The 27,535-nt window shown below is 39.6% G+C and overlaps 3 protein-coding genes across 5 annotated transcripts in view; 2 read left to right on the forward strand and 1 right to left on the reverse strand.

Moving 5' to 3' along the window:
* SLCO1A2 (solute carrier organic anion transporter family member 1A2) overlaps window positions 1-10,296 on the forward strand; it is an 82,850-nt gene extending 72,554 nt beyond the window's left edge. The window contains exons 11-16 of the mRNA XM_084766285.1: window positions 15-210; window positions 1,844-2,009; window positions 3,797-3,969; window positions 7,015-7,079; window positions 8,126-8,243; window positions 9,598-10,296. Coding sequence (XP_084622411.1) covers window positions 15-210; window positions 1,844-2,009; window positions 3,797-3,969; window positions 7,015-7,079; window positions 8,126-8,243; window positions 9,598-9,811 — 932 coding nt within the window. The 3' untranslated portion in view covers window positions 9,812-10,296. The remainder of the gene's footprint in view (window positions 1-14; window positions 211-1,843; window positions 2,010-3,796; window positions 3,970-7,014; window positions 7,080-8,125; window positions 8,244-9,597) is intronic.
* Window positions 1-27,535, reverse strand: part of IAPP (islet amyloid polypeptide) — a gene marked incomplete at its 5' end in the record, with an annotated part of 432,665 nt that overhangs the window by 55,950 nt on the left and 349,180 nt on the right. The window lies entirely within an intron of this gene.
* The window catches only part of LOC311588529 (solute carrier organic anion transporter family member 1A5-like), a 47,081-nt gene continuing 45,594 nt past the window's right edge, over window positions 26,049-27,535 (forward strand). Inside the window, exons 1-2 of one of the 3 annotated variants that reach the window (XM_084766253.1) lie at window positions 26,049-26,126; window positions 26,382-26,490. In XM_084766253.1, coding sequence (XP_084622379.1) covers window positions 26,431-26,490 — 60 coding nt within the window. In that variant the 5' untranslated portion in view covers window positions 26,049-26,126; window positions 26,382-26,430. Of the gene's footprint in view, window positions 26,127-26,155; window positions 26,491-27,535 lie in introns of those variants that run through there. The other 2 variants (XM_084766254.1, XM_084766255.1) reach the window with 2 other exon arrangements.

The following is a 27,535-nucleotide window of genomic DNA, read 5'->3' on the forward strand; positions in this document are numbered from 1 at the left end:
ACTTGTATCTATAGGTCTTTATAACCTACCTCCAATATGCCTTGGATATTTAGTTAGTGGCTTCATTATGAAGAAGTTCAAGATCACTGTCAAGAAAGCTGCGTACATAGCGTTCTGCCTGTCCCTGGCTGAGTACCTTCTATCTTTCTGTAACTTTCTGATAACCTGTGATAATTTCCCAGTCGCCGGCTTAACTACCTCTTATGATGGGTATGTTGTTTCCTAATGAAGATCAAAATTCTTTCGCCATTGTTAGTCATTATCTTCAAGGACTGAATTTGACCAAATCATTTTATTATGACTTGATTATAGTGATCCAAGGTCATCTTGTATTTCTTTTCCACCTGTCAATCCTATACCAGCTCACACAAATTGTAAGCATATTAAGGTAGTTTGGGGACTGAGTGAGTGAGTGAGTTTTTGATTCCACATACATGTGCATGGAGCATTAGTGATACCCTAGTCTGCTAGTAAAGGAAAGTGACCTTGAGATTTCACCCTAAATTATCTACATATTTGATACTCTCACCAAGAGATAGCTTTAGCCAAGAATGATGGCACCTGTAATCCCAGCCCTCAGGGAGACAGAGGCAGGTGAATCTGTGAATTCAAGGCCAGCATGGTCTACCAATTGAGTACAGGACAGCTAAGGCTCCGCAAAGAAACCCTGTCTCATAAAACTGAAAATACAAAACAAAAACCAACAACAAAAAAGAAAAAGATAGCTTTAGAAGTTGACTATACAGGCCAACATGCCTTCATAGGTTTCTACAACAGGCTCCAATTAAGCATAATTGAATCTAATACATGATAAATCAATTAATGTATGTATTTATAGATGTCACTGGTATACTATATATCAGGTACTCTGTGGTCTTAGATTTTACATTTTAAGTTGTGTCTGGTTGTCCATATTAACATGGGAGATATAAAACTTAGTTTAGGGCACAGTTACATAAGCAACCAATAAGTTAAAATGAAACAAAGCATACACTTCTAGGATGCTTTCAAATTGTCGGGGAGAGGACTCAGTGGTAAAGCACTGGCTGAGCAGGCAGGAGCTCCTGGGTTCAGATCCTCCGAACCCATGGAAAGCTTGGCATGGTGGGGTCTGTGTGACCCCAGTGTTCCTACTGTGAGCTGAGGAGCTGAGGGGCACAGGCAGGAAAATCCTGAATGTTCATGCGCCTGCTAGTCTGGCATTTGCAGCAGTGAACAGCAAGGGACTCTGTCTCCAGCAAGGTGGAAGGTTATCTTCTGACCTTCACATGTGTGCTGTTGTACAAGTGCGCTTACACAAACATACTCACACTCACACATACATACTCACACACAAACATATGAGAGAGGGGGGAGGGAAAGGGAGAGAGAGTAGAAGAGAGAGGGGAGGGAGAGAGAGAGAGAGACAGAGAGACAGAGAGAGACAGAGACAGAAACAGAGACAGAGACAGAGAAAGAGACAGAGAGACAGAGACAGAGACCAAGAACCATAGAGAGACAGAGACCCACAGCAAAAGATATTAAAATCATATTCATTTCAAACCCCTTAAGAATTATAAGATATAACTAATTTCAAACAAAGTCATAAGAAATTATATTTATGTATATACACACACACATCATTATCATCATCATTATTATCCAAGTTTAATCGTGTAACCACTGGAGTAGATAACTTGCTTGCCAAAATCATAGTATAGATATTACATGTTGATATTTGGATATTGCTATTCCTGCTCTGGGGAGAAGCTTAAGTGTTTTTCTAACCCCCCCCCCCGTCCCTCCGTGTGTGTGTGCTTGTGTACATTTTCAGAATCTGTAACAGTGTTTGAAATCATTTCAGAGTTCAGCAGCCTCCATATGTGGAGAGTAAGGTCCTTGCTGACTGCAACACCGGGTGTAGCTGCTTAACAAAAACATGGGATCCAGTGTGTGGCGACAATGGCATAGCATACATGTCAGCCTGCCTTGCGGGCTGTGAGAAGTCTGTCGGAACAGGAATCAACATGGTAAACACCCTTTCAGTGTTTGGGCTGATGTTTGTGTACTGCATTAACATGTGCTGTGACCTAAGCCTACATCTGCTAAGAAGCAAAAATTATCATGCCTAAAATAGTTTAATATTTTTGTGAACAACTCAGTTTACTTGTACATGCACACTTGACCTTAAAATTCCTAGATGCTATGTAGAACCCTGAGAGAGTCAGAGCCTTATTTTATATCGTTATTCAAGTGATCTGAGCTAAAGTATCTGGGTGGGATGGAAAGATAACCCCACTGTAAAGAGCACCTGCTGCTCTTGCAGAACGTGTTTGGTTCCAGCCACCCACTTGGGGCAGCTCACAACTCCAGCTCCAGGCTGTCTGACACTCACTTTGTTGTGTTAGAGTCTGTCCAGAGTAATTTACAGTTTTAACTTTAATGTGGATTTACACGTATGCTTCTGTAGCTGTGTGTACACAAACAGGTGCATGTAGGTGCCTGAGGAAGGCAGAGGGGGGTGTCAGATGGCCTCAAACTTGCTATGAAGTTGAGGTGGACTGCATCTTTTATCTTTTCGTATTACAAACTTTCTTTAACTATTTTATATTTATTCATTTATTTATTAATTTGATGTATGGTGTGTGTGTGTGTGAGATGCAGGTGCCTGTGTATATGGAGGCCACAAAGCAAACTCAACTGTTGACTCTCAGGCCCCACGTAATTGGTACTTTTGAGACAGGATCTCACTGGCCTGGAATTTGCTGCTTCTGTTAGGCCATCTCACACGTGAGCCCCCGACCTTCAGAGCACACCAGTGTCGCAGGCACATCTTCTACGCATGCGTTTGTCACATGTGTGCTGGGGATGACAACTCAGGTCTTGATGTGTGTCCTGGACTTTACTGACAGTTTAGCAAGATAAAGCCAAAGAGTCAAGCATTTTCCTTTGCCTTAAACATACTATAAAACTTAGATTTGATTGGTAATGGAATAGTAATTTTCATTCTTAATCAGAGCTGGGAGCACAAGCATTGACTTATTGTTTAAATTTACTTTTTCCTGGGGACATGACTTTGTTTATTAGTAAGCACATAACTATTCAATCAGCATAAAAAATGCATTTTGTTTTAGTACTTAGTACTAGGGTCAAAACAAAACAAAGCAGTATTTATTTACTTTAGAAAATTATGTTTAGGCTAGAAAGTTGGCTCAGCAGGTAAGAGCTTTTACCACAATGACTTACCTCCTAAGTTATACCCTGGGAACCACATGATAGAAGAGAGCTAACTCCCATTGTTTCTCCTGACTTCTACATGCATGCCATAGAATACATTTGTCCACACAGAGGCACACACGCGCACACACACACACACACACACACACACACACACACACACACACGAAAGATGAAACACACAAGCAAATAAATGTAAACAAAACAGAGTACATTCAGGATAATTGAATTTTTGCAAGCCTACTGCTCCATGTATTTAGAAAAAGAATTACCAATTTAAAAGATCTACCTTTTTATACTTTATGATAGAATTCTAAAATACCAAAAAAAAAAAAATAGAGCTGAAGATAAAGAGAAAATGAAACCTCCATTTTAAATTTATTATTTTTTAATTTAATGGTGTATGTGCTCATTCTCTGACCCTCATTCTAACTATGTGAGTGCTCTTCTTCTGAGTTATGCCATTGGCCACAACATTCCGTTTGATCCAACTAGCTGTGTAGAAAATATTGAAGGTTTGGGTCAAGTATTTTTCCTCCTTTAATAGGACACTAGTTTTTGTTTGTTTGTTTTTTGACAGGTGTTTCAAAACTGCAGCTGCATTCACTCATCAGGAAACTCATCTGCTGTCCTCGGGCTGTGTAACAAGGGCCCTGACTGTGCTATCACGCTGCAGTACTTTTTAATCCTGTCATTATTTGGCTGTTTCATCTACTCTCTAGCAGCCATTCCTGGGTACATGGTTCTCCTGAGGTAATAAGTAACCCAGACCCTTCATTTAGCTTTCTCTCTTTCCTTATTCATAGCGTGTGCCTATATGAGTGATTGTATGAGCATATGCAAGTGTGTGTGTGTGTGTGTGTGTGTGTGTGTGTGTGTGTGTATGTGTGTGTGGTGTGTGGTGTAGGCTCCTGTGTGCCACTATGAACACAGGGACGTCTGAAGACATTCTTGGGGATTCAGTTCTCTCCTTCATCTTGTTTTGAGGCAAGGTCTCTCTTGTTATTTCTGCTGCTGTGCTGTCTGTGCACTCCAGCCTACCTGCGCCTCAAGGTCCCAAGCAATCCTGTTTTCTCCTCCTATTTCACTGTGGGAATGCTGAGTTACAGATGCATGCTGCTGAATTTGAGGTCTTTTTCTTCTTCTTCTTCTTCTTCTTCTTCTTCTTCTTCTTCTTCTTCTTCTTCTTCTCATCATCATTATAATCATATGTTCCTGGGTTTTGAGGATGGAACTCAGGTCATCAAGTCTTCTTTGTAAGCACCTTTACTGACTGAGCAACCCTACTGATGCCATTTAGTTTTTCTGTCGGTTATTAAATTCCCTTTCTTGTGAAATTCCCTTGGAGTTAGGGGTCCTAAACCCTCAATGCTCTAAGACACTGTTATCAGACTCTTATGCTAAGCATTGCTAATAAAGTTTGCTGGAATTTTCCTTTCTGTTCTTTCCAATTTTTCTTACCTTACTGAGCCTAAATGAACATACTTTTTTTTTTTCATCAGGTAGAGAGCAGTTGCCTAGTACTCATTTTCTGTGCTTCAGCTGACTGTGAAGGGACCAGGCTCCCTTGAGCTGAGCTCATTCTGTCTTTAACAAAGACTATGAACGCCATAACAGACCCTCTCTAACACGAATGCAATGATAGATACTAAACTCTAACATAAAGTGAGAAAGTTGTAGAGCTTAGTTTGAAGTTTATTTTCCCAGCAGGTGTTATTTCCAGTCTGGGGCCTTCCACACCCACTAACAATGGGAGAACAGTTCATTGACCTCTCCCCCCTTTCCTGTCTCATTGAAATACGGAAGCAAATCTGAGTTAACTATATTGTGTAATTCATAACATTTTATCATTGTAGACAGCACAAAGGCTCTCACCTCTCCCTTTCCTTGTGCTTTGTTTCCTTGCCCATGTTCCTCCTGTGCCTCTTCTCCTCCTCCTTTTCTAAATCCCTTTCTCCTTTCCTCCTCTTTTGCATTTCTCTTCTTTTCCCCTCATTTTCTTCTCTTCTCTCCCCTCCCCTCCCCTCCTCTCTCCCCTCCCCTCCCATCTACTCTCCCCTCCCCTCTCCTCTCTGCTTTTGTCTCCTCTCTCCTCACCTTTGTTTTTTCTTTCCCCTGCTTTTACTCATTGTGCATACTCAGTGGAATAGGCTAGTCCCCATATTTTTATTTTCCCTTGTATGATGGTCTAATTTTATATTCACACAAAGGAAGATGTAGTATATGCCTTGTTTTAGTTTGTAGGTTCATGGACAGATAAAGGCACCAAGTATTGCTAGTGCTTAGGACTTATTTTTGCAAGTGAGGGACATTTGGCTGTGACATCTGTCACCCCATCACACGCCAGGCAGATTCAGCTGCTGTTGGTCAGTGGTGTCTCTCTCTCAGTACTCAGTTCTCACTCAGAACTCAGTGCCTCAGTTCCAAAGATGCATGCTCAGTTGTTAAGGATGACTTTTCCTCATAGAGGAGAATGGTCATAGGTGAAGGGAAGATGAGCAGCTGAACCCTCCTGTTAGAGCCTCCAAACACGCTCTGGAGAGACGCTCTCATGTTTGCTGTGCACCTGCTCCCACTTCCATCCCACACTCACTTGCTCGTTATCTTACTTTCTGAACTTGATTCTTCAACTGGGTGTGAAAACATGATTCGATGATATTTTAATGTATGATTATTTGAAAATTTTGTATGCACATGTGTGTGCATGTTCTTATGTGTGTGTGTGTGCTTATGTATATGCATATGCGTGTACGTGTGTGTGTGTGTGTGTGTGTGTGTGTGTGTGCGTGCCATTGCATGCATGTTTAAATGAGAGGACATCTCACAGGAGTTGGTTCATTTGCACCATATGGGTTCCAAGCATTAAACTCAGTTTGTCAAGCTTGGACAAGAGCCATCTTATAGGCCCTAATGTGATTTTTTTTTGGTGTAATGAGGGTAAGGGGTATTCAAATTATTTTCTCATATTTCTTTCCTCTTTCTTGGTGAACTTGAAGATTGTAAGGTAAATGGTGGATGATACAGTACCACTCTTTCTAGGCTGTCATTAGCCTCCTAGTCTGTTGTGTTTTCTTGGCTCCTTTCATGAAACCACTTCCAAATTGAAATCCCATAAGTTGCATATATTATGATTTTCTTACCAAAGGATACATTTGGTGGTAAAAGATCACATTTTAAAAGGGCTTTCATATTTCTACTTTATCAGAATATTTTTCCAGTTTTTATCCTTATGGCTTTGTAAGCTTCCCTTTTGAGTGTAATTCTCCACACCATCTCATCTATTTTTGCAGGTATTGGGGAGAAAAATGACTAAAGTTGTTAACTCCATATAACAAGTTATTTTCATAACATTATAGCCAACACAATGGACTCTTTTTTTTGTTTATCTGCAGGAATACCTTTACCATATGTTGAATATTTATGTAGCATGTGTAGTTTTTCAATTAACATGACAAAATGCTGGGCAAACAACTTAAAAGAAGAAAGACTTATTTGGTTTGTGGTTTCTAATGTTTGGGTCCACTATGGTGGGCATGTCATGATGTTTGCCATGGTAACCAGAACACTATTCATCTAGGTTAGCAGACAATCCCTAATTATTAATAGGCTTAGATGTGGAGGTCAGAGGTCAGCTTTCAGAAGTGCTTCCTCTCTGTCCTCTGTGTGGATGAAAAGGTTAAGTATTAGAATCATGAGCTACCACTGTCATTGGAGGATGCTAGGGCAGATATGGATTTGTGTGATGAACTTTTATGTGTATGTATATGTGTATGTATATATGTATTATGTATTTTTCAGGTGTATCAAATCTGAAGAGAAGTCACTTGGGATTGGATTACATGCATTTTGCACAAGAATATTTGGTATGAAAGATTTCCCCAACATACGAGACCAATATTAAGTGTTTAATAAACCAATTAATCTTTCCTGAATAAGACAGAAACTATCATGTCAACCCAAAAGACAACTCTCTTGCCTTAAAGGAAATAAGGGTTTATTTGAAATCAAACATGAGTGACCATGACATAGGCACACAGATTCTGGTCACCCAAATATATTCCAACATGAGGACAGCTTTGTGATGTTTATAGTTAGAGAAGAAAGGAATCTGTGAACAAGGCACTTCTCAAAAATATCTGTGGGAACATCTGGTAAGTTGGTTACAGCAAAGCAGGGAATTCTCTGATGTAGGCTCAGAAGCTGTCTGGTGGCATTCTTAGTGTTTGTGTGGGTGGAGGCCAGCAACCTCTTCAGTCAACACATCCCCAAAGGCTTCATGTGGTGGTGACATGGATATGTGTTCAGACACAGGGATGGGGCAAGGAATGATCAATAAGAGAGCTAAAGATAATTTATCTCTGGATCTGCAATATCCTGTCAACATCCAGGAAGTTTCAGTGACCTTGTAGCATCTTTAACATAGATGTGCCCTGTTCACTTTACCCTGAACTTCAGGTTATGAGCCCTTCTCTTTAGAAATGTCTACTTGTAACCAGTCTGAGAATGAAGTAACTGTAGAGATGAGAAATGTTTCCTCTTGTCTTTAAATAACTTGACTGGACTTAATTAAACCTATTATGTTTTAGTATATTCAAGAATAAAATCAATAGAAAGTTGTTTTTGTTAGGTGTATAGAAAACTAGCACAAAACATTTTAGAAAATACTAACAGGTAAGGTTCATGATTATACTTAATGAACACTTTCTTAGAACCTTATACATAGTTTGCATTTGTTGTGATCTAGAACCTTCACATTACCTTATCATTCCTAAAAGTAGGCCTATGTCTTTGATTCATAGTTTGTTATATTTTTAATAGGAAAATTGAAGTAATTCCAAATAAAATAACACATCTTTCTCCTTTCTTTCTTCCTGCTAATGAGCTGTTTTTCTTTCCCTCTTCTTTGCAGCTGGCATTCCAGCACCTATTTACTTTGGCACTTTGATAGACAGTACCTGTTTACATTGGGGAACTCTGAAATGCGGTGAGCCAGGGGCATGCAGGATGTATGACATAAATAACTTCAGGTAAAGGTCACTTTTGAAACCACCCTTGTGCATAAAATGTCCCCATTAACATCGATCATGCTTTTGATTGATAAAATTATGTTTGGCTTTATTTTCAGAATGTACATTGGTGGTATAACTTCCTTATTTATATATTTTAATATTTCCCATCATTTCTAAAGTGCTTAATAATTTAAGTTTGAGTGGGTTTCCTAACCCAACCCTTCAGAATAATTTAGAAGGCAGGTGCCTGCAAAGAGCCCCAGGAGCAGGATGAGTGATCTGCATCTTGAGCTAAGTTAGCATGGCAGAACACTGGAGAAAGTCAGACAGCAAGATCTGGAGACCTGGGAGGAGGAGGCTGTAGATGGGAACAAAATCTCTCATTTCCTCACACCCTATATCTATGGACAGATAGGAGGGGTTCTTCCCTCCTGCAGGGGTTGTGATGACAGAGTGCCAGCAGATTCGGGCAGCATGGAATCTGGCATTCTAGCTTCTGGAAAGTTCACAGCCCTCTCATGCTTGCACCTTGACTAGATGAAAACCCCAAATCTGTGTGATACCATTGTAGTTTAACAAAACGTGCTGGGTGCTGTGGCCGGGGGGGGGGGGGGTGTGTGGCGCTATCTTGGGAAGGGGCCTGTTATCTATATTTGAGTGCTGGTATCGTCTCTGTGAGCCCATAGATGCCCCACTGCACTTAGTGGTTATCTGTCTCATGAATGCAACTTGGCTCTCAGAGTGTTACAAGGGGGCAAGGATGTTGCCACACATACAAATACCTGAAGCCTTAGCCTCAAGAACCATGAGAGCAGAGAGCCTGCCTTCTGAGATCTAAGTGAACCCAGTTGTGTGTGGTTTCACGCTGCTGCTTGGACTAAAGCTAGTGGCCTATATGGTGATAATTATGGGATGTATGGTCACATGGTGGGAAGTAATGGCAGAGGAGCCACGGGGGTGGGATGTGAGAAGGTTGGTCGTGTTACATGCTCCGTCATTATTTACTGAGTGCCAGAAGCCCAAAGGATGGTGCTCACATTCATGGTGGAAATTCATCATCGGCTAAGCCTTTCTGAAGACATCCTCAAGGACATGCCCAGAGATGTATTTCTATATGATCCCAAATCCAAACAGGCTGACAGTGGAAACCAGTCATCATCAAATGAAGACAATACATTTAAACTTTGGTGGTGGAATTTTTTTTGACGTTTTAACAAACAGAATTAATAACTCAGCAAAATAGGTTATATAAAGTACATGGGGAAAATAATCATTAGATGTTTTTCTTAAAAGAATAAAGGATCTATAAGAATATTCAAAACTAGCTTTCTCTAAACATAAAGACTTAATACAGATTAAATCTTTTCAACAGGCGCATTTACCTGGGGGTGCCTGTAGCACTAAGAGGATCAAGCTATCTCCCAGCATTCTTCATCCTAATACTTATGAGGAAGGCCCAATTGCCTGGGGAAATCGACTCTTCAGAAACTGGACTTGAAGAGATGAAGCACACAGAGAAGAAAAACATGGGTGTGCATGGAAGTCCTGAGGCTGAGAATGATGGAGAACTGAAAACTAAGCTATAGTGAGTTGTCTACTGGCCTGTGCAAGCCCATGAAGAGAACGTACATTTTCACTTGTTTTGAACCATGAGAGTTACTGTGGGAGCTCTTATCTCTAAGGACCTCAAAAATTATTTTTACTCATGATAAAAATATTTACTGATAGCACTTTCAGAACTTTGGGGTAATACTTAAAACTTTCCCAGAGAAGACATCTATGGTGACTCCCATATTAAACTGTAAAGTTGCCTTCATATTCCAACAGCATTTTCTCTTTTAACTCAATCAAGGCAAGTTTGTGTTTCCTACACTTCTCCAAATAGCTTAACATTTTTCTATTCCTGAAATACTTCTTAACTCCATTTAATCTATATTTTGATGTTGGAGATATTTAGGGATGGAAATAGGCATTGTGGTTGTGCCACATTGAAACAATTATCCTGTTTATGTGTGGAGTTGTTCTCTCTCTCTCTCTCTCTCTCTCTCTCTCTCTCTCTCTCTCTCTCTCTCTCTCTCTCCCCCTCCCTTCCTCCTTCCTTCCCCCCTCTCAATTCTAGCCATGATGCTTCCAAGATTAGACGTCCCATTAATGTGCCATCTCTTGTCTTCAATCCTTTCATTTTTCATGGTGCAAGTTGATAATCTTGTTTAGAGCACTGACAAATTTAATCAGACTATTAAAAAGTCACATGGCAAACATGATTGGAACTTTTTTTCCCTAATGCTTTAAAGCTGTTCATGAAACTCTTAAATCAAGTATTGAGAAAACTGGTCCTTTCAAAGGCCCTTTATAGAGATGGGTTTGTATATAGTGCACAGTGCTTGCCCAGTACATGGGAGGCCTAAGGTTCAACCACAAGGTACAGTAAAAATCTGATAAAATAATATAAAACCTATCACAGGTTCAGTATCAGATCTTCTCGAAAGGCTACTTCCTCAAATTCAGGATGCCTTTTTGGCCCATTGTTCATTTTACTTATGTGTCCTCAGAGCACATGCTTTTTAATTTTCAAAACCATCTTAGAATAAAACACTTTATCGCTGTCCTTCTATTTCTAACTTTTAGGTTTTAGTCTCTGCATATTGCATTCTTGGGGACTTTCTACATTATTATTCATTTTATGTCTTTTCCTGAGGAAAAAATACATCTGCGTCTTTTTTAGGAAAAATCTAAAGTTAACTTTATCTAGTCACTATTTGGATGCCCTTCTTATTCCCTGGTGATTGTTAAGCACAGATAAGCACATAGCTAGATGAGGCCATTACTTCAGGAATCTTATTGGGGTGTCTGCCCCCGAGCTAACTCAAACAGTATAATTGGTGCAGGGTAAACAGGCAAACTGACAAACCTTGACAGGCCAGGAGAATAAGTTATAGATTTAAGGTCTCTATTTTCGGCTTAGAGCTCTCTGTAAATATTGGTAAAATATAGAGGGGTGTGCAGTGTACACCCCTGGAGGAATAAAATTCAGTAAACAAAATAGAGTTAGTAAAATACATTTCTCCTATTTTATAATATGGATGATGAAACATACAGTAAAAGAAGTTGGGTATTAATATTTGTTATTTATAAAAAGACCAGTTCAGATATTTTCTGTTTGTCTGGGATGCTTTCAAATTACAAACACTGCCAGCCTAAAAGTTGGTGGTCATATAATGTATGTATTTGCTTTGGAGGAAACATTTTTTAGAGTCTTTAAATCGGAGTTATAGGGCTAACAACAACAATAAAAATCTGTTTACATTTTCTAATTGCAACTGAATTTGTAACTCTGAACATGTAATAAAAAAATCAAGCACATAATCTGTACTTTTTGACAATCATTAGTCTGTCTTTGTTCTGTGGAACCTGTATAAATAAAAAAAAGTGATCCAATTGCGAGTCAGCTAGAGCTGCAGAAGTGGTCTGAGTGCTAGTCAGTTAGAGCTGCAAGATTCCGCGGATCTTTGTGCCTTACTCACTCCCTTCCCTGCAGGCTCCTTATCCACTCTGTGGACTGCCCTTTCAGCAACTACCCTCTGACCCCCTATCAGGGACGGCTCCCTGGCAAGGCCCCTGGCAAAGGGGTGTTTTCTACCATGCCTGACAATGTGGGTTTGAAGCCTGGGACCAACACGTTGGAAGGAGAGAACCAGTTCTTGCAAGTTGTTCTATGCCCTCTAATCCTGTACTCTGGTATACATGGCCTATGCCCACCCCCAAATAAATAAACAAATAAATGAATGAATAAAAATTATTTAGAAAGTTTTAAAGACTTACTTTTGCTATTAATTAAATTCAAGTAAGCATTAAAAACAAAATCAAATTGTGATGTCTTGAATGAGAAATGTCATTTTAAGGCTCAGGCCTTAGACATACAGTTTCCTGTTGATAACACTGCTTGAGAAAAGTTAGGAAGTGCCTCTTTGATGGACATAGCAACTCTCTGGTATGGCTTTGGGAGTTAAAAGCCTCAGCTTACTTCCAGTTCACTCTCTACTTTATGCATTGGTTGAAGATGTAAAATCTCAGCTTCCTGCTCCAGTGCCCATGCCTGCTGCTTGCTGCTCAGCCTCATTGCCATGAGGGCCTCCAATCCCTCTGGAATCATAAGGCAACATAAACTCTTATATAGATTGCTTTGTAGTGTTTTATCATAGCAGTGAAGAATAACTGATAAAGAAGTTATTTAATTTTGTGGTTGATACATAAGAGATTTTTATTTTATTAATTTACTCAGATTACAGCTCAGATGTTACCCTATCACTTGTATCCTCCTGTTCCTCACTCCCTCCCGCTTTCACCCTATTCCCCTCTCCTAGGTCTATGACTGAGGGGGACCTCCTCCCCCACTATATGGTCATAGGCTATCAAGTCTCATCTTGGGAGCCTGCTTATTCTTTCTTTGTGTGCCACCAGGCCTCCCAACTAAGAGGAGGTGGTCAAATATGGGGCCAGAGTTCATGTCAGAGTGAGTCCCTGCTCTCCACGTAACTGTGAAGAATGTCCTGTCCATTGGGTAGGCCAGAGTAGGGGTTTGATGTTTACTACTTGCATTGTCCTTGGTTAGTGCAATAGTTTGAGCAGACCCTCCCCCCGCCCCAGTCCCTGTTCCATCTTTGAACTTGTAAAAGAAATTTTGGATTTTCAGAGAGATTGGATATTTTAAAGAGATTGAAAAATTTAATGTATTTGAATTTGTAAAGTTTGTAGGAATTTTTAAATTTATTTATATTTTCAATGTGAGATATTGGTGATGAATAAAAAAGGAAAGGTGTGCTTAATAGTGATATGTAGGGTGTAAACTTTTAAAAATCCTACTTTATTTGGGGTTCCTTAATGCCTCTCCCCCTTCCTACCCATCGCCCATAGGTAAGAGAGAAAGAAGAGTCGTACAGACAGGAGACGTAGCTCTTCTCACACTCAGTTCCTTGGGGACATTCTATTCTTTACCATCAGGATTCTAGCTGTCTACACAAACAGCAAACAGCAACAGCAACAATGACATGAATCAAAAGCAGCCTTCTTTACATACTCAGAGTTTCAGTGGGAAACTTCTTTTCTGAATTCTGCAAAACAAAACACATCCATTGCCAGATTCCATATTTTTTGGTAACTCTAGGGTTACTTACAGTAGGTAATGGTGTTTGGTTATACAGAGCCACATAGGACTTACATTTTTTTCCTTTGGCTTGTTGCCAAGTGATAGAATTTTTTTCTTTAAGTTTTCATGTTAACAGATACACGAGGAGGAACCAGGATGTTTATCTGAGAAGGAAGATAATGTGGTTCAGATGAAGGAATGTGATAAAGATGTTGTAGGTTAGCAAGTATTAATGGAATTATGGATGGGAGGTAGCCCAGATAGAATTTATTAAAGCAAATGCCATGATATGGGGGATTGGGAAATAAAGATAGCTTAGGAGGTAATACCCACCTCCCTCTAGGTGAAAATAGGCTATTCTAACGTACAACAGGTATCTATGTTTTTACTGATTGTGAAACGGACTAGATGATACCACCATAATAGCCATAAGTCTTATAATAAACATTTAGGCCATACCTTTAAGCTAACAGCAAACCAACATGGGGCTTGAACCTGAGTTTACAGCATGAGAAGTGATTGGTGAATTGCAGTTTCTTAGCCAAAGAACCCAAGTTTAAAACCTATTGCATGCAGATGGGAGACAAAAAGAGTGGACTTAGCAGAGCTGGCTGAAGAAAACTGTCACAACTGTCTCTAACTGTCCTGCCCACACCTGCCTAGGAGACACAAGCCACCTTATGGTGGAGGGGAAAAAGCATTCCTTAGCAATGACATAGTCCCATGCATGTTAATTTGACACACATGCTTCCACAGACCTCACAAATGTGGCAGCTACTGCCTGTGGACTCTCACAGAAGGCAACCACCACAGAGGAAGGGTCTCTGATGAGTTGGTGGGAACGGTGCCTTTGAACCATGGAGCACTCCTGCTGCAGTGGTGTGGAGACCTCAGTGTTCCTGGTTCAGAATTCTGTGCAATTCCCTGAATTGTTTACCGTAGCTTCTAAACACGGTCCACACTGCCTGCCGCCATCTTGGATTCCCCTATACATTTTTAAAAGACATTGAAAGATCAATTCTCAACTTCATATGGAAAAACAGAAAACCCAGAATAGCTAAAACAATCATGTACAATAAAAGATCCTCCAGAAGAATCTCCATGCCTGATCTCAAGCTGTACTATAGAGCAACAGTAATTAAAACAGCATGGTACTGGCACAGAAATAGGCTGGTTGATCAATGGAATTGACTTGAAGACCCGGAATTGAATCCACACACATATGGTCACTTGATTTTTTTTTTTGACAAAGAAGCCAAATCTATTCAATGAAAAAAGGACAGTGCCTTCAACAAGTGGTGCTCATCTAACTGGATGTCTACATGTAGAAAAATCCAGTTATACCCATATTTGTAACCATGAACAAAACTCAAGTCCAAGTGCATTAAAGACCTAAACATAAAACCAGAGACACTAAATCAGTTATAAGAAAAAGTGGGGAAGAGCCTGGAACACATTGGCACAGGAGACAACTTCCTGAACAGAACACCAACAGCCCAGGCCTTAAGGTCAACAATTAATAAATGGGACCTCATGAGGCTGAAAAGCTTCTGTAAGGCAGACGACACTGTCAACAGAACAAAGCAACAGTGTACAGACTGGGAAAAGATCTTCGCCAACCCTACATCTGACAAAGGTCTAATATCCAAAATATATAAAGAACTCAAGAAATTAAACACCACCAAACCAAATAACCCAATTGAGAAATGGGGTTCAGAACTAAACAGAGAATTCTCAACAGAGGAATATCGAATGGCTGAGAAACACTTAAAAAATGCTCAGCATCTTTAGTCATCAGGGGAATGCAAATCAAAACAACTCTGAGATTCCATCTTACACCCATCAGAATGGCTAAGATCAAAATCTCAAGTGACAGCACATGCTGGTGAGGATGGGGAGAAGGGGGAACACACCATTGCTGGTGGGAATGCAAACTTGTACAACCACTTTGGAAATCTATCTGGTGCTTTTTCAGAAAACTGAAGTAGGGCTTCCTCAAGACCCAGCTATTCCACTCCTTGGAATATACCCAGAAGATGCTCCACCACACAATAGGGACATATGCTCAACCATGTTCATAGCAGTCTTATTCATAATAGACAGAATCTGGAAACATCCTAAATGTCCCTCAGTAGAAGAATGGATAAAGAAACTGTGGTACATTTATACTATGGAATACTAATCAGCTATTAAAAACAAGGAATTCCTGAAATTTGTGGACACATGGATGGAACTAGAATGAGTTAACCCAGAAGCAGAAAGACTCACATGATATACACTCATGTGAGGACATCCTACTGGGACTCTAGGTGAGAGAAGTAGGGAAGAATGGAGAAATAGAGGGATACATAGGGTCCTAGAAACCCACAAGAAGAATATCATGGTGGGTGGATCAGGGCCCAGGGGGGTCTGCTCTAACTATTGCACTGACCAAGGACAATACAAGTAGTAAACATTGAACCCCTACTCTGATTTAGCCAATGGACAGGACATTCTCCGCAGGGACTGACTCTGACATGAACTCTGGTGCCCCATATTTGACTACCTCCCCTTGGTGGGGAGGCCTGGTGCCACTCAAAGAAAGAATAAGCAGGCTACCAAGATGAGGCTTGATACCCTATGACCATACAGTGGGGTAGGAGGTCTCCCTCGGTCACAGACATAGGGGAGAGGAATAGGGTGAAAGTGGGAGGTAAGGAGGAATGGGAGGATACAAGTGATGGGATAACAATTGAGATGTAATATGAATAAATTTTTAAAAAGTGCTGTCCTCCCAAGGATATCAATGAAACATGGTATAACATATTGTAATGAAACCAGGCACAAACCTTCATATAAAAGCTAAAGGAGACAACTTAGTAGGGGAATAGTTGTTAAATTATTGAACTAGACAGTTGTTAAATTATTTACTGAACTCTAACAAGTAATTTTAGAAAAAATCCTTTAGAGCTCCCTTAGTCAGAGTTTCTATTGCTATGATAAAATACCAGTACCAGAAGCAACTTAGAGGGGAAAGAGTTTATTTTACTGTACAATTCTATATCACAGTTCATCACTGGAGGAAGTAGGACAGGAAGTGAAGGCAGGAATCTAGATGCAGGAATCTGTGCAGAAGCCATGGAGAAATGGTGAGTGTCTTTGCTCTTCATGTTTTGCTCAGCCTGCTTTCTTGTAGAACTCAGGATTTCCTGCCCAGGCACGACAACTCCCACAGTGAGTTAGACCCTCTCACGTTAAACTTCAATCAAAAAAATGTATCGCAGGCTAGGCAATTGGTCCACAAGTGACTCTAGCCTGTCTGAAGTTGATATAAAACTGTCCAGTACAGCTGGGGCAAAGTGTTAGATTTTGAATCTTGAGTTGTTTGAATTCTTAGTAGCCAAATAAAGAATTTGTCTTCTTTGGATCTGCCTATAACCCCAACACCTGGAGAATTCAGACAGCAGGATCATGGCAGTGTGCCAATTTGGCACTGTAAGAGGCCTGTGATGGTTTAAATAGGTATTTCTCTCATATATTCATTTGTTGGAAGGCATGTCCCAGAAAAGTGGCATTATTAGGAGGCATGGCCTTTTTGCAGTACATACGGACCTGTTGGAGGTAGAGTGTCATCATGGGGCCAGGCTTTGATGTCCTCTATTCACAGGGTAAGCCCAGTCTGCGACAAAGTCTGTTTCTTCTGCTTGAGGACCAAGATGTGGATCTCTCCGCTATCCTCTAAACACAATGCCTGCATGCAAACCACATGTTCCCTGTGATAACAATAATGGACTTAGCCTCTGAAATCATAAGCCACCCCCAAATAAATGTTTTCCTTTTGTAAAGTGGCCGTGGTGGTCATGTTGTCTCTTCAAAGCAATAAATCCCAAATTAAGACAAGACTCCATCATAAAATATAACATTGAGCATCTAAAGGAAGACATTGGGCATTGACTTCTGGCCTCTATAATACGCACACTAGTATATGCGAACCTGTGTCTGCACTGCACCTACGTCTGCACCGGTACCTTCACCTGCACAATCCTTAAGTATTTGCTCAAACCCACACACAGAAACTTGTATACATACATAAACTAAACATAATCACCCTGCCCCCATCCCCACACATACAGACAATCTCTGGAAGAGAAACAATTTAACTAGTACCTTGAATATTATAATATTGTCTAGGAAGGTGATTTTACTCTGACTGACCTTGTAAATAACATCATAAAAATTGAGTTTGTGTGAACTCTGTTGAAAAAGTAACTATGCTTGTTCTTTGGTGGTATTAAAGATAGGCTCAGAGCTTGTTAGACCCTGGCCTTAATCCAGTGACAACGTGGTTAGAATAAAGCTTCTCTTTCCTTCAGTAAAAGCAAATGAGACACAGGTGAAGCTTTGAACTCACTTGAAGGCTGCTGCCTTTAAGATTGAAAAGACATCTGCTGTGTTTGTAGTAACCTCTGCCTCACTGAAGCACAGGCTGTCGGACCAGGCTTCCTTCTAGAGTTCTTTGAATTCCAAAACTTCTCTGGAATTTCAAAAAGAGAAATGCTTTCTGGGGCACTGTTGATTCACAGAAACCTGGGGAGACACAGAATCATTTTAATCACAAGAATAATCTAAGTAAAAACAATAAGTAAGTCTATGATCACAAGTTGGAAGAATCCAACAATTCTAGGTTCAAAAATGAAGTTTCACAAATTAGAATTACACTTATTTTTAATTTGCTTCACAGCATATTTCTTTGTCTACGTGACTCTTGAATATTTGATCCCAATTTTTATTATTATTTTTCTTTATTATATCTTCAGCTAGTTAAGACTTAATGAGACCGTTCTTATGCATTTCCAGAGGCTCATGGCTGGAATATTTATTTAAAAGCTTGAGGCTGGCAACTATATCTGTAATAACTAAAGACTTGTATGTAGGCTTTGATTTTTTTTTACAACCTACTGTGTTGGGCGTTCCCTAATGTCTCTACCTCTCTTCCAACTCACTGACCCTAGGTAGGAGAGAAAGAAGATTAGTAAGGACCAGGGCTGTAGATCCTTTTAGACTCAGCTCTGTGAGGCAATTCCACTCTTTGTAGTTAGGATTCCAGCAGACCAGCTAAACAGGAAAAAGCAGCAGAAAAATGAACCAGGAGCAGTCTTCTTGTTTCTTTGGAGCATTTCTCTCTAGAAGTATCTTGAAGTGAGCCTCTCCACCCCCAGGCTCCTATTTATACCCTATTAGAGTCTGCACAGGGATGTTTTCCAGTTGGCAAAGCGCACACCCCCAACAGGAGGCAGTTTGTAGCTGACAAAGATCACATGCCCTCTCAGGATATCTGTTATCAGCTACGGATAAACTAAAGGGAGTTTCACATCCCATACATGGGATCAAAAGAATAACCTGTTTACATAACATGACTTAGTAGGTAAAGGCACTTGTCACAAATATGAGGACCTGAATTCAATCTCTAAATCTCAGAGGATGAAAAGAGAAAAAACACTCTTGAAATTTGTCCTGCGGCCTTCGCAGGTGTGTCATGGCACACTTGCCCTATTATTAATATGCAGTAACCATACACATTCCCACACCAGTGATAAATACAATTAAAAAAATTTTAAAGAATTTGGGCTACAGAATCCAGATGCAGGAGCACAACTAAGTCTCTCCCTTCTGCTCCAACAGGCATCTTCCAGCCTTGATTGCATTCTCACCTACCATGGTGACTATTAGCTGCGTGAGTCATGTCGCACCACCCAGTGGATATACCCACCTAACTGTGCAACACTCTGTATGTCAAAATCTGAACTTCCTCCTTATTTCCGTCTCCTTATATGTCACTTATTAGAGTGTCTGAGGCAACAGCCTATGGGTTCTCTTTGACATTTTCTCTTTCTCTTTATCTATGTTGATCCTCAAAGATTTAGGTAACATATATTATTGATTAACTTCTAAAATCATTGTTTTTAAATGGATGACTCCACCTAAAGTGTTTTATTTAAGGTAATGTGTAGATAATAAGTGAAGTTTATTATGATATGGGGCAATATTATAAAAAACAAATGTCTTCTTTCTTACATATGATGCCACTTAATTTTTGATATACACTTTTCATTGTCAATTACCAGTGTGTGAGTGAAAAAAACTGTTAAATAAATTCAAAGATAGCATGTTATAGCTCAGCATTTATTATATATTTTAAATTGTTAAACTCAGTAAGATCTGGTTTTACGATGTTTCAACTTTTATACCTAAAGACTTATCATGCTTTTGAAAGGGTCAATAAACTTTTATAGTGTTTACTTTCTTAAAGATTAAAGAGTTAAAAGAATAATATTTTGTTTGTAGATATTTCTCCAAGTCTGAAATGCCAAACTAGATACAATTTTCCTTACTAATTTCTTTCCAAATATTGATTTTTGTGTTATGAATCTATACTCTAACTTACTAGATAAAATTTTGAATGAAGAATTAAATTTGAGGATAATGCAAAAGTAATTTATAAAACCTTTTTTTTTTAAGCTCAGGAGATTCTAACATTAACATTGGTGCTCCTCACTCATCGCCTCTTTTCAAACTACGCATTAGGAGTATAAATAGAAAGACACATGGCAACAAATGACCATTAAAAGTTGTCTAATGATCTGAAGCATAAGGCTGACAAATGACCAGTTATATATATCAACTCTGATGACCCAGTGCCTGATTACCCCCAGTATTTATTCAGTCATAAGCTGTTCCTTTTTTGAAACTTACATAAGTCTTTTATTTTCCATCTCCCACATAGAAGTCTGAACCACATTGGTCTGACATTAAATATACACAGGCAGAGGGGCATTCTGGCAGTGACTCAAGGCACTGGTTGGTAATTCGATGGCTCTAGGCAGAAACCTAGGATAGTTTTGGACTGACTCATTAAAGCCAAATTTAAGTAAAGCAAAAGTGGGGATAAAATGAAGAGACTTAACCAATTCAATGAGTGAAATGTGTGTCTGTGTACTTGTGTGCAGGTTCTCATGGAAGCCAGAAGCATGATTTTGGCATGGTTCCAGCTGTTCTAGGGCAATCTGATATGGGTGCTAGTGTCATGTGCAGTCCTCTGGCTGGTGATGGGGCCCCATTCCTAGGCCCTTGGTCAAGCAGCATGACTCTTAATCAGAAAACCTCTAGCTCATCCATTATTTTTAACTGGAAAACTGTCCAGTGGTACTTCTAGACAACAGCATATAAATTACCAAAGAAGACTTAAATTTGGCTGTAAATGTACTCAGAAGATTCTGGCTTAGGACTTACACACAGACACATATATCTGAGAAGGGCCAGATTGCTGCAGGGGGTAAGAGTCTACAGGGGTAAATATAGGCTTTGCCCCTTATGACCTACGTGACCTGAGATAGTGATTCAAACCCTCTGTGCTTTAAATCTTGTATCTTCAAAGATGGGTGGCAGTGCTAATGTTACAAGGCTTCAGGGTATTTGATTGTCCTGGTGTGATAAAAGTCTCCAGAATTATGCTTTAAACATGTAAAGGATATAACATATTGATGTTCATTATTTATTATCTATATTATTCCATGATGTCCAACTTTAACAAAATATAGTGTTATGTAAATGAAATCAGAGCTGTGTCTTTTCAATGTAGCCTTTGTTTTTCAGGAACATAGACACATTTACACATTTCTTGTTAGTCACTAAACTAAAAACACACAAATATCACACATATATTCAAAAATATCAATTTGAGCAATAAATATGCTGGTGTTTAAGACCATGGTAGCTTGTCTTTGTTGGCAAGGAGATTCCTGATAGTAAGCCTGCAAATACCTGGTCTCTTTCTTATGGACAGACTATGCACCATGAAGACTTGGTGACTGTGGCCTGTTAGCAGTGATGCAGAAAGAACAGGCTCATGCATTCAAGTCAATAGATACAAGTTGACTCAATGGAAAGCCCTTGTGTTTAGTGCTGCTCAGTGGTGTGAGTGTAGGAAGTGATCACTGCTGAAATATGCAAAGAGATATCTCCTGATCAGAGTCACAGCAGATACCTTTGGTTGAATGATGCTTGTGTGCCCATATCATAATATGCATTGAGCATATTTAATTCTTAGTGAGGACTATGTTGTCTTGGTCAGTGTCTATCTGGTTTCACATCCATTCTCACCTTTGCTTTAACTATTCTGTAACACAGACACTATGATCTGCAGAGTAAGTTCCCAGGACCCAGTTCGTCAGAGTCTATTAGGCTGTGCTACTGGGAAATATTTGTGTGACCTTGGGATTATGGAGATGGAGGTAGAGGGGAATACCAGTGCCTTCCTAGCTTCCAATGGAGGCTTTATGCCCTTAAGGACTGCAGCCTGTGCATCTCAGCCTGCTCCCTTTCTAATATAATCATTAACCTGCTTCCCAGTTTGGCTTTCTAATACTTTTTATGCCTTTGTGATTGTTTTCCTACATTAAATTCTTCATCTATTTGTCATGACCACTATTTTCTTCCCTGTACCTTCAGAAAGATAGATGATGTATGTATGTCTCAAACACGCAGATCGCTTGCAATCATATCTTCAAACATGTGCTTATTTTAAAACATGAGGGCTTAAATCATTATACTCCACTTAAACGACACAGGAGAATGGTTCTCCTCAATATTCTTCCCTCTGAAATTGACTGCACCACTTAATCGTCTGTCTCTCCCAATAGCTTCTAAGACCTTTTGAAACCAAGCACAAGCTATTCATCTTCTGATCCCTAACAGCTCCTATGTGCTTAGAAGTTAGTATAGCCTTGATACATATTTGTGAAATGGATGAATAATAACATCTGTCATTGACAGATCCGTGGACAATCATTATCGTTTTCAACTATAGCCTATGAATGTTCTTCCCTATTTACAACATGAGTAAGCTGCACCTCAGCCTATGTGGCCACATTCTGTCCCACGGTACATTTATTTATTTACAAGAAATTTTTATTTTCCCAGGAGAAGCTTAGGGATCTTAGGGATCTGGGTCAAAGCCACCTTCTCTGCTGACTGAGGTGTCTATAGAACAGCAAGCTTATCTTTTTATTTGTTGAATCTTGGGTTTAATACATGACTGGTACATAGTAAGTGTTTAATAATTATTGTTGTAACTGTAAGATGCTAGAGAGAACTAATGTCATACATATCACTCTGGGTGACTGAGATTGGGAACTCTGGTAAAGGTTTTAAATATCTCATAGACTTAGAAGAATTCTGGATTAGTTTTTAAATGGATGTTGTTCAGAGGATTTTCATAAATTAGTACTGAAGATACCCCTGAGAAATCATACTGGATTGTGGAAGTATATTTTCTGGAAAAAAGAAATTAACATAGTTTTTTCCATTTTTATTACATTTCTCTTTTAAACATATATATGTATTATTAAACATGAATAAAATAAACTACATACAGCAGGAAGAACCACGAGACAATCAGGAATTATATAAATGTTACATTCATAGTGATTTGGCTATTTGTATTTGGCAAATAGTAGAAAGTAAACATCTTTCCTATCTTGTTGGGTCTAAATTTCTGAATGAAAATCAATATCTAATCATATCTTATCTTGATTAACTTAAAACATCTATCTTGGTCTAAAAACATCTTAACCTCTAACCAACTAAGTCTAATTGTAAGACTAAACTATCTGGATTTCAACCACATCAGAGACTTAAGAAGGAATAAAACTTAAATACCTGAGTGAACCGGAAGTGCAGGTTAGCAGCTCCCATAATGAAAAAGATTACTAAGAAAGTTTACAGCCCCCAACACTCTCTATCACGTTGGAGTGTAGTCTTTGGCCTTCTACCCCAATATGTTTGACATACATATTTGTGAGACAGGAACTATTGAGGACTTGGTTACCCTGTCTTAACAGAGTTCAGCCTTTGACTCTGCCTGCATCTGAGCTTCCCCATGTTTAGGCAGAATTCTGTCTGTGGCAGAAACGAGGACATTTGCCCCAGCGGCTTGTTTCCCATATTTGAAGTCAACTCCAGCCTTTTTAGGATAATTAAGTAATACAAGCTAACTGTTGGTTGAACAAATCATGGTCATGTCAAATACTAGTCTACTTTTATCACAAGAATATATATCCTAGGTCTAACAGACAAATATGATTCTATAGATGTATAAGATAAAATAAGGTCTTCAAAAGCCTCAGAGACACACAGAATATGGGATTTAAAGATGTTTTTATTATTCTGAAGATTCTTTGACAACAAGACACGTTCACTCATGGCAACACCCAGCCTACCTCAAAAAAGATGATGAGCGTCAAAGAAGTTAACATAGTTTGATGATGATGAAAATATCTTATTTACAAGACACAAAATAGCTTGATGATGCTAATACAGTTGAATAGAGGTCAAGTAACATTTCTGTTTTACCTCTAAATACTTGTACCTATATATTACCTATAGAGAAATGGATGTCTATACATAATATGTATGTCATTAATAATTACATATAGATGGCCATTTAGTTGGTGTCTGGTATTTTCTTAAATGTTGCCTTTTTCCTTCCTTCCTTCCTTTCTTTCTTTCTTTCTTTCTTGATCTAATCTATTAACAGCCCGATTCCGGCCCCCTCCCTTCTTTCCTCTCAGTCTTCTCACGCTCACTCCCCATCCCCCACTGCCCTCTCTCCTGTTTCTGAGTGAAAGGGAGGCTCTCAAGGGGTACCAACTTCCCTGACATCCATATTTATCACCCTGCATAAAACTCAAGTCCAAGTGGATCAAAGAGTTCAATATAAAACCCAAAACACTAAAAATATAGAAGGAAAGTAGGGAAGAGCCTTGAACTCATTGGCACAGGAGACAGAATTCTTAACAGAACACCAACCCCTCAGACATTACGATTAACAATTAATAAACCCTGTAATATTTAACCTGGAGTTGTTGGATTCTTCCCCAGATCATAGATCACGGGTTTTGATGAATCAGCAATGTCCCAGAAAGTGTTTCTCTTCTGGAAATTGCAGGAAATTTTTGGAATTTAAAGAATTCAAGAAGGAAGCCTGGTCACATAGCCTATGCTTCAGTGAGGCAGAGGTTTGGTAAAAACACAACATATGTCTTCCCATGCTTAAAGGCAGCAGCTTTTAAGTGAGTTCAAAGGGCTTCACCTGGGTCTCATTTGCTTTTACTAAAGGAAGGAGAAGCCTTATTCTAACCATGTTGTTATTAGCTTAAGGTCACAGCCTGACAAGCTCTGAGGCTATCTTTAATATCACCAAAGAATAAGCATAATGTTTACATTGGATTTTTCAATTGAATTCACATAAACTCAATCTTTTATTGACAAGATCATTTAGACTAAAATAACTCTGCTGGAAAATATTATAAGATTCAAGGTATTGCTGGTTCAATTGTTTCCATTCAAGAGATTGTGTGTGTATGGGATGTGTGTGTATGTGTGTGTGTGTGTGTGTGTGTGTGTGTGTGTGTGTGCATGTTTGTGTTTAGTTTATGTGTATATACATGTTTGTGTTTATGAGTTTGAGTACATACTTAAGTATGTGTACAGGTGCAGGTGCACATATATGGGTGTGCACACTACAGTGGCCAGAAGTCATACTCAAGGTGTTTTCTAGAATGTTCAATGTTATGTTTTTGGTGGGGTCTTGACTTAGATTGGAATTTCCTGCTGTGAAGATGCTACAACCGCTTTTGCATCTTTTCAAAAGGAAAGTATTTGAATGGGGCTGCCTCACAGTATCAGAAGTTTGCTCCATTATCTCTATGGCAGGACACATGGTTGATTGCAGGCAAGCATGGTGCTGGAGAAGGTGCTGAATTTCTTACATTTTGACCCAAAGACAGCAGAAGCAGACTGTGTTCCACACAGGGCTTATCTTGATCATAGGAGGCATCAAAGCCCATCGTACTTCCTCCAACAAGGCCACACCTCCTAATAGTGCCACTCCTCTAGGCCTTGCCTTTAAATCATAAGTCTACAGGGGACAGTCCTATTCAAATCACCACAGTTCTCTTCACTGAACTGGTTGGTGGTTCATTTGGTTACACTGCGAGGTTGTCACGCTGCCATGATCCTGCTGTCTGGGCTCTCCCAGTGTTGGGGTTACAGGCAGGTGCAGAGAAGCCAAGCTTTATAGTTGACTACTAAGAATCCAAGCTCCTCTAGATTTGAACTAAAATATTTTGACCACTGAAGCACCTCCCTAGCTGTGCGGGACAGTTTTATATCAGCTTGAGACAGGCATGAGTCATTTGTGGACCAATGGCCTAGCCTGTGGTACATTTTCTTGACTGATGAGTGATGGGAGAGGGCCCAGGTCACTGTGGGAGATGCCATCCCTGAGAAGGAAGTCCTGGGTTCTATTAGAAAGTAGACTGAGCAAAACATGAGGATCAAAGCAATACCCACCTTTCCTCCATGGCGTCTGCATTGCTTCTGGCATCCATGTTCCTGCCTTCACTTCCTGTCCTGACTTCCCCCAGTGATGAACTGTGACATAGAATTGTAAGTTAAATAAGACCTTTTCCCTCTAAGTTGCTTTTGGTCCTGGTGTTTTATCATAGCAACAGAAACCCTGACTAAGATAGTCTAGCCCTAAGACATGTTTACCCCCTGAATTACTTGTTACAGCACAGTAAATTATTAAAAAATGGTCACACTTAATAATCTACAAGTATTCTCCCACTGAGTCATCACATTCACCCTTGTTATGAGGGTTTGTGCCTAGTTCCATTATAACTTGTTATACCATGTTTCTTTGATCTCCCTGGGAGGCAAGAAGTTTTATTTTTTAAGTGAAAGGAAGAGGAACGAGTCTGTGGTAGAAGGAAGGTTGAGGGGAGGGACTTGGAAGAGTAGCGGGAGAGGAAATTATGGTCAGGATGTAATGCATGACCGGAAAAAAAAAAAGAAAAAAAAAAAGAAAAAGAAAAAGAAAAACAATTTAGCATTAGAAGTAAAAAAAAAAAAGATGATTTGTTACAATTCAGTAAATAATTTAACAACTGTGTCTTTTCTTGGAAAGACAGCAGTTGGACACTTAAATCATAGACATCTGCAAATAATCAGAAGACCAACATGAGAGAACATAAGAAAAGGGTTGCCACCCATGGGGTCAGACGCTTTGCCAAGATCAAGGTATGGACTGATAGATGTATGCATGCATATACACATGAGAATCTTTTAAAACAAGCACCAAAAATTCTTGTAACACTGTTCAGCTTGCATGAAGTTTTGCAGCACAACTGCCATTTTACCTAATGTGTTGGTAATTTCTTGTCATAAAGATTGATTTTATATTAGGAATATCTAATCAGGATTATTCATCTAGAAAACTTAATTGGAATGATTTAGAGGGCCTTTTTTCTTAATTTTTGTTATCTATTTATCTATCTATCATCTATCTATCTATGTATCTATCATCTAGTTATTTAATTATTTTACAGGCGGCTTCCTGACCCCTCCCTCCTCTTCTCCCAGTCCTACCATCAGGCCGCCTTCTCCTCATTCCCCACTTTGCTTCTTCTCAGAGAAAGGGAGGCCTCCAGAGGGTACAAACCGACCCTGGCACCACAAGGTGCAACAGCACTAGGCACGTCCACTCCCACTGTGGTCTTACAATGCACCCCAGCTAAGGGAAAGGGATTCAAAGGCAGACAGAAGAGTCAGAGACAGCCCCTGCTTTCATTGCTAGGAAACTCAAATGTTGACTTATTTTCCCATCTGCTACATGTAATTGTAGCATGTCTATGTCTAGCCCATGCATGCTCTTTGGTTGATGGTGCAGTCTCTGTGAACCTCCATGGGCCCAGCTTAGTTGATTCTGTAGGTCTTCTTGTGATGTCCTCTACTACTCTGGCTTTTTCTATCTTTCCTCCCACTCTTCAACAAAAGCCCCTTAGCTTGGCTTATTGTTTGGCTGTGGGTTTCTTCATCTTTTCCCTTAGCTGCTGCATGCAACCTCTCAGAAGACAGTTATGCTAGGCTCCTGTATGCAAGAACAGCGGAGTATCATTAATACTGTCAGGGGTGGTCTCTCTCCCATAGAGTGGGTTTCAAATTGGACCAGTCTTTACTTTGGCATTTCCTTAATCTCTGTTTTCATCTTTACCAATATACTTCTTATAGGCAAGACAAATTATGGGTTGAAGGTTTTATGGTTGGATTGGTATACCACTCCTTC

The sequence above is a fragment of the Acomys minous genome (assembly GCF_964271855.1).
Source record: "Acomys minous genome assembly, chromosome: 17".
In the NCBI taxonomy this organism is placed as follows: Eukaryota; Metazoa; Chordata; class Mammalia; order Rodentia; family Muridae; genus Acomys; species Acomys minous.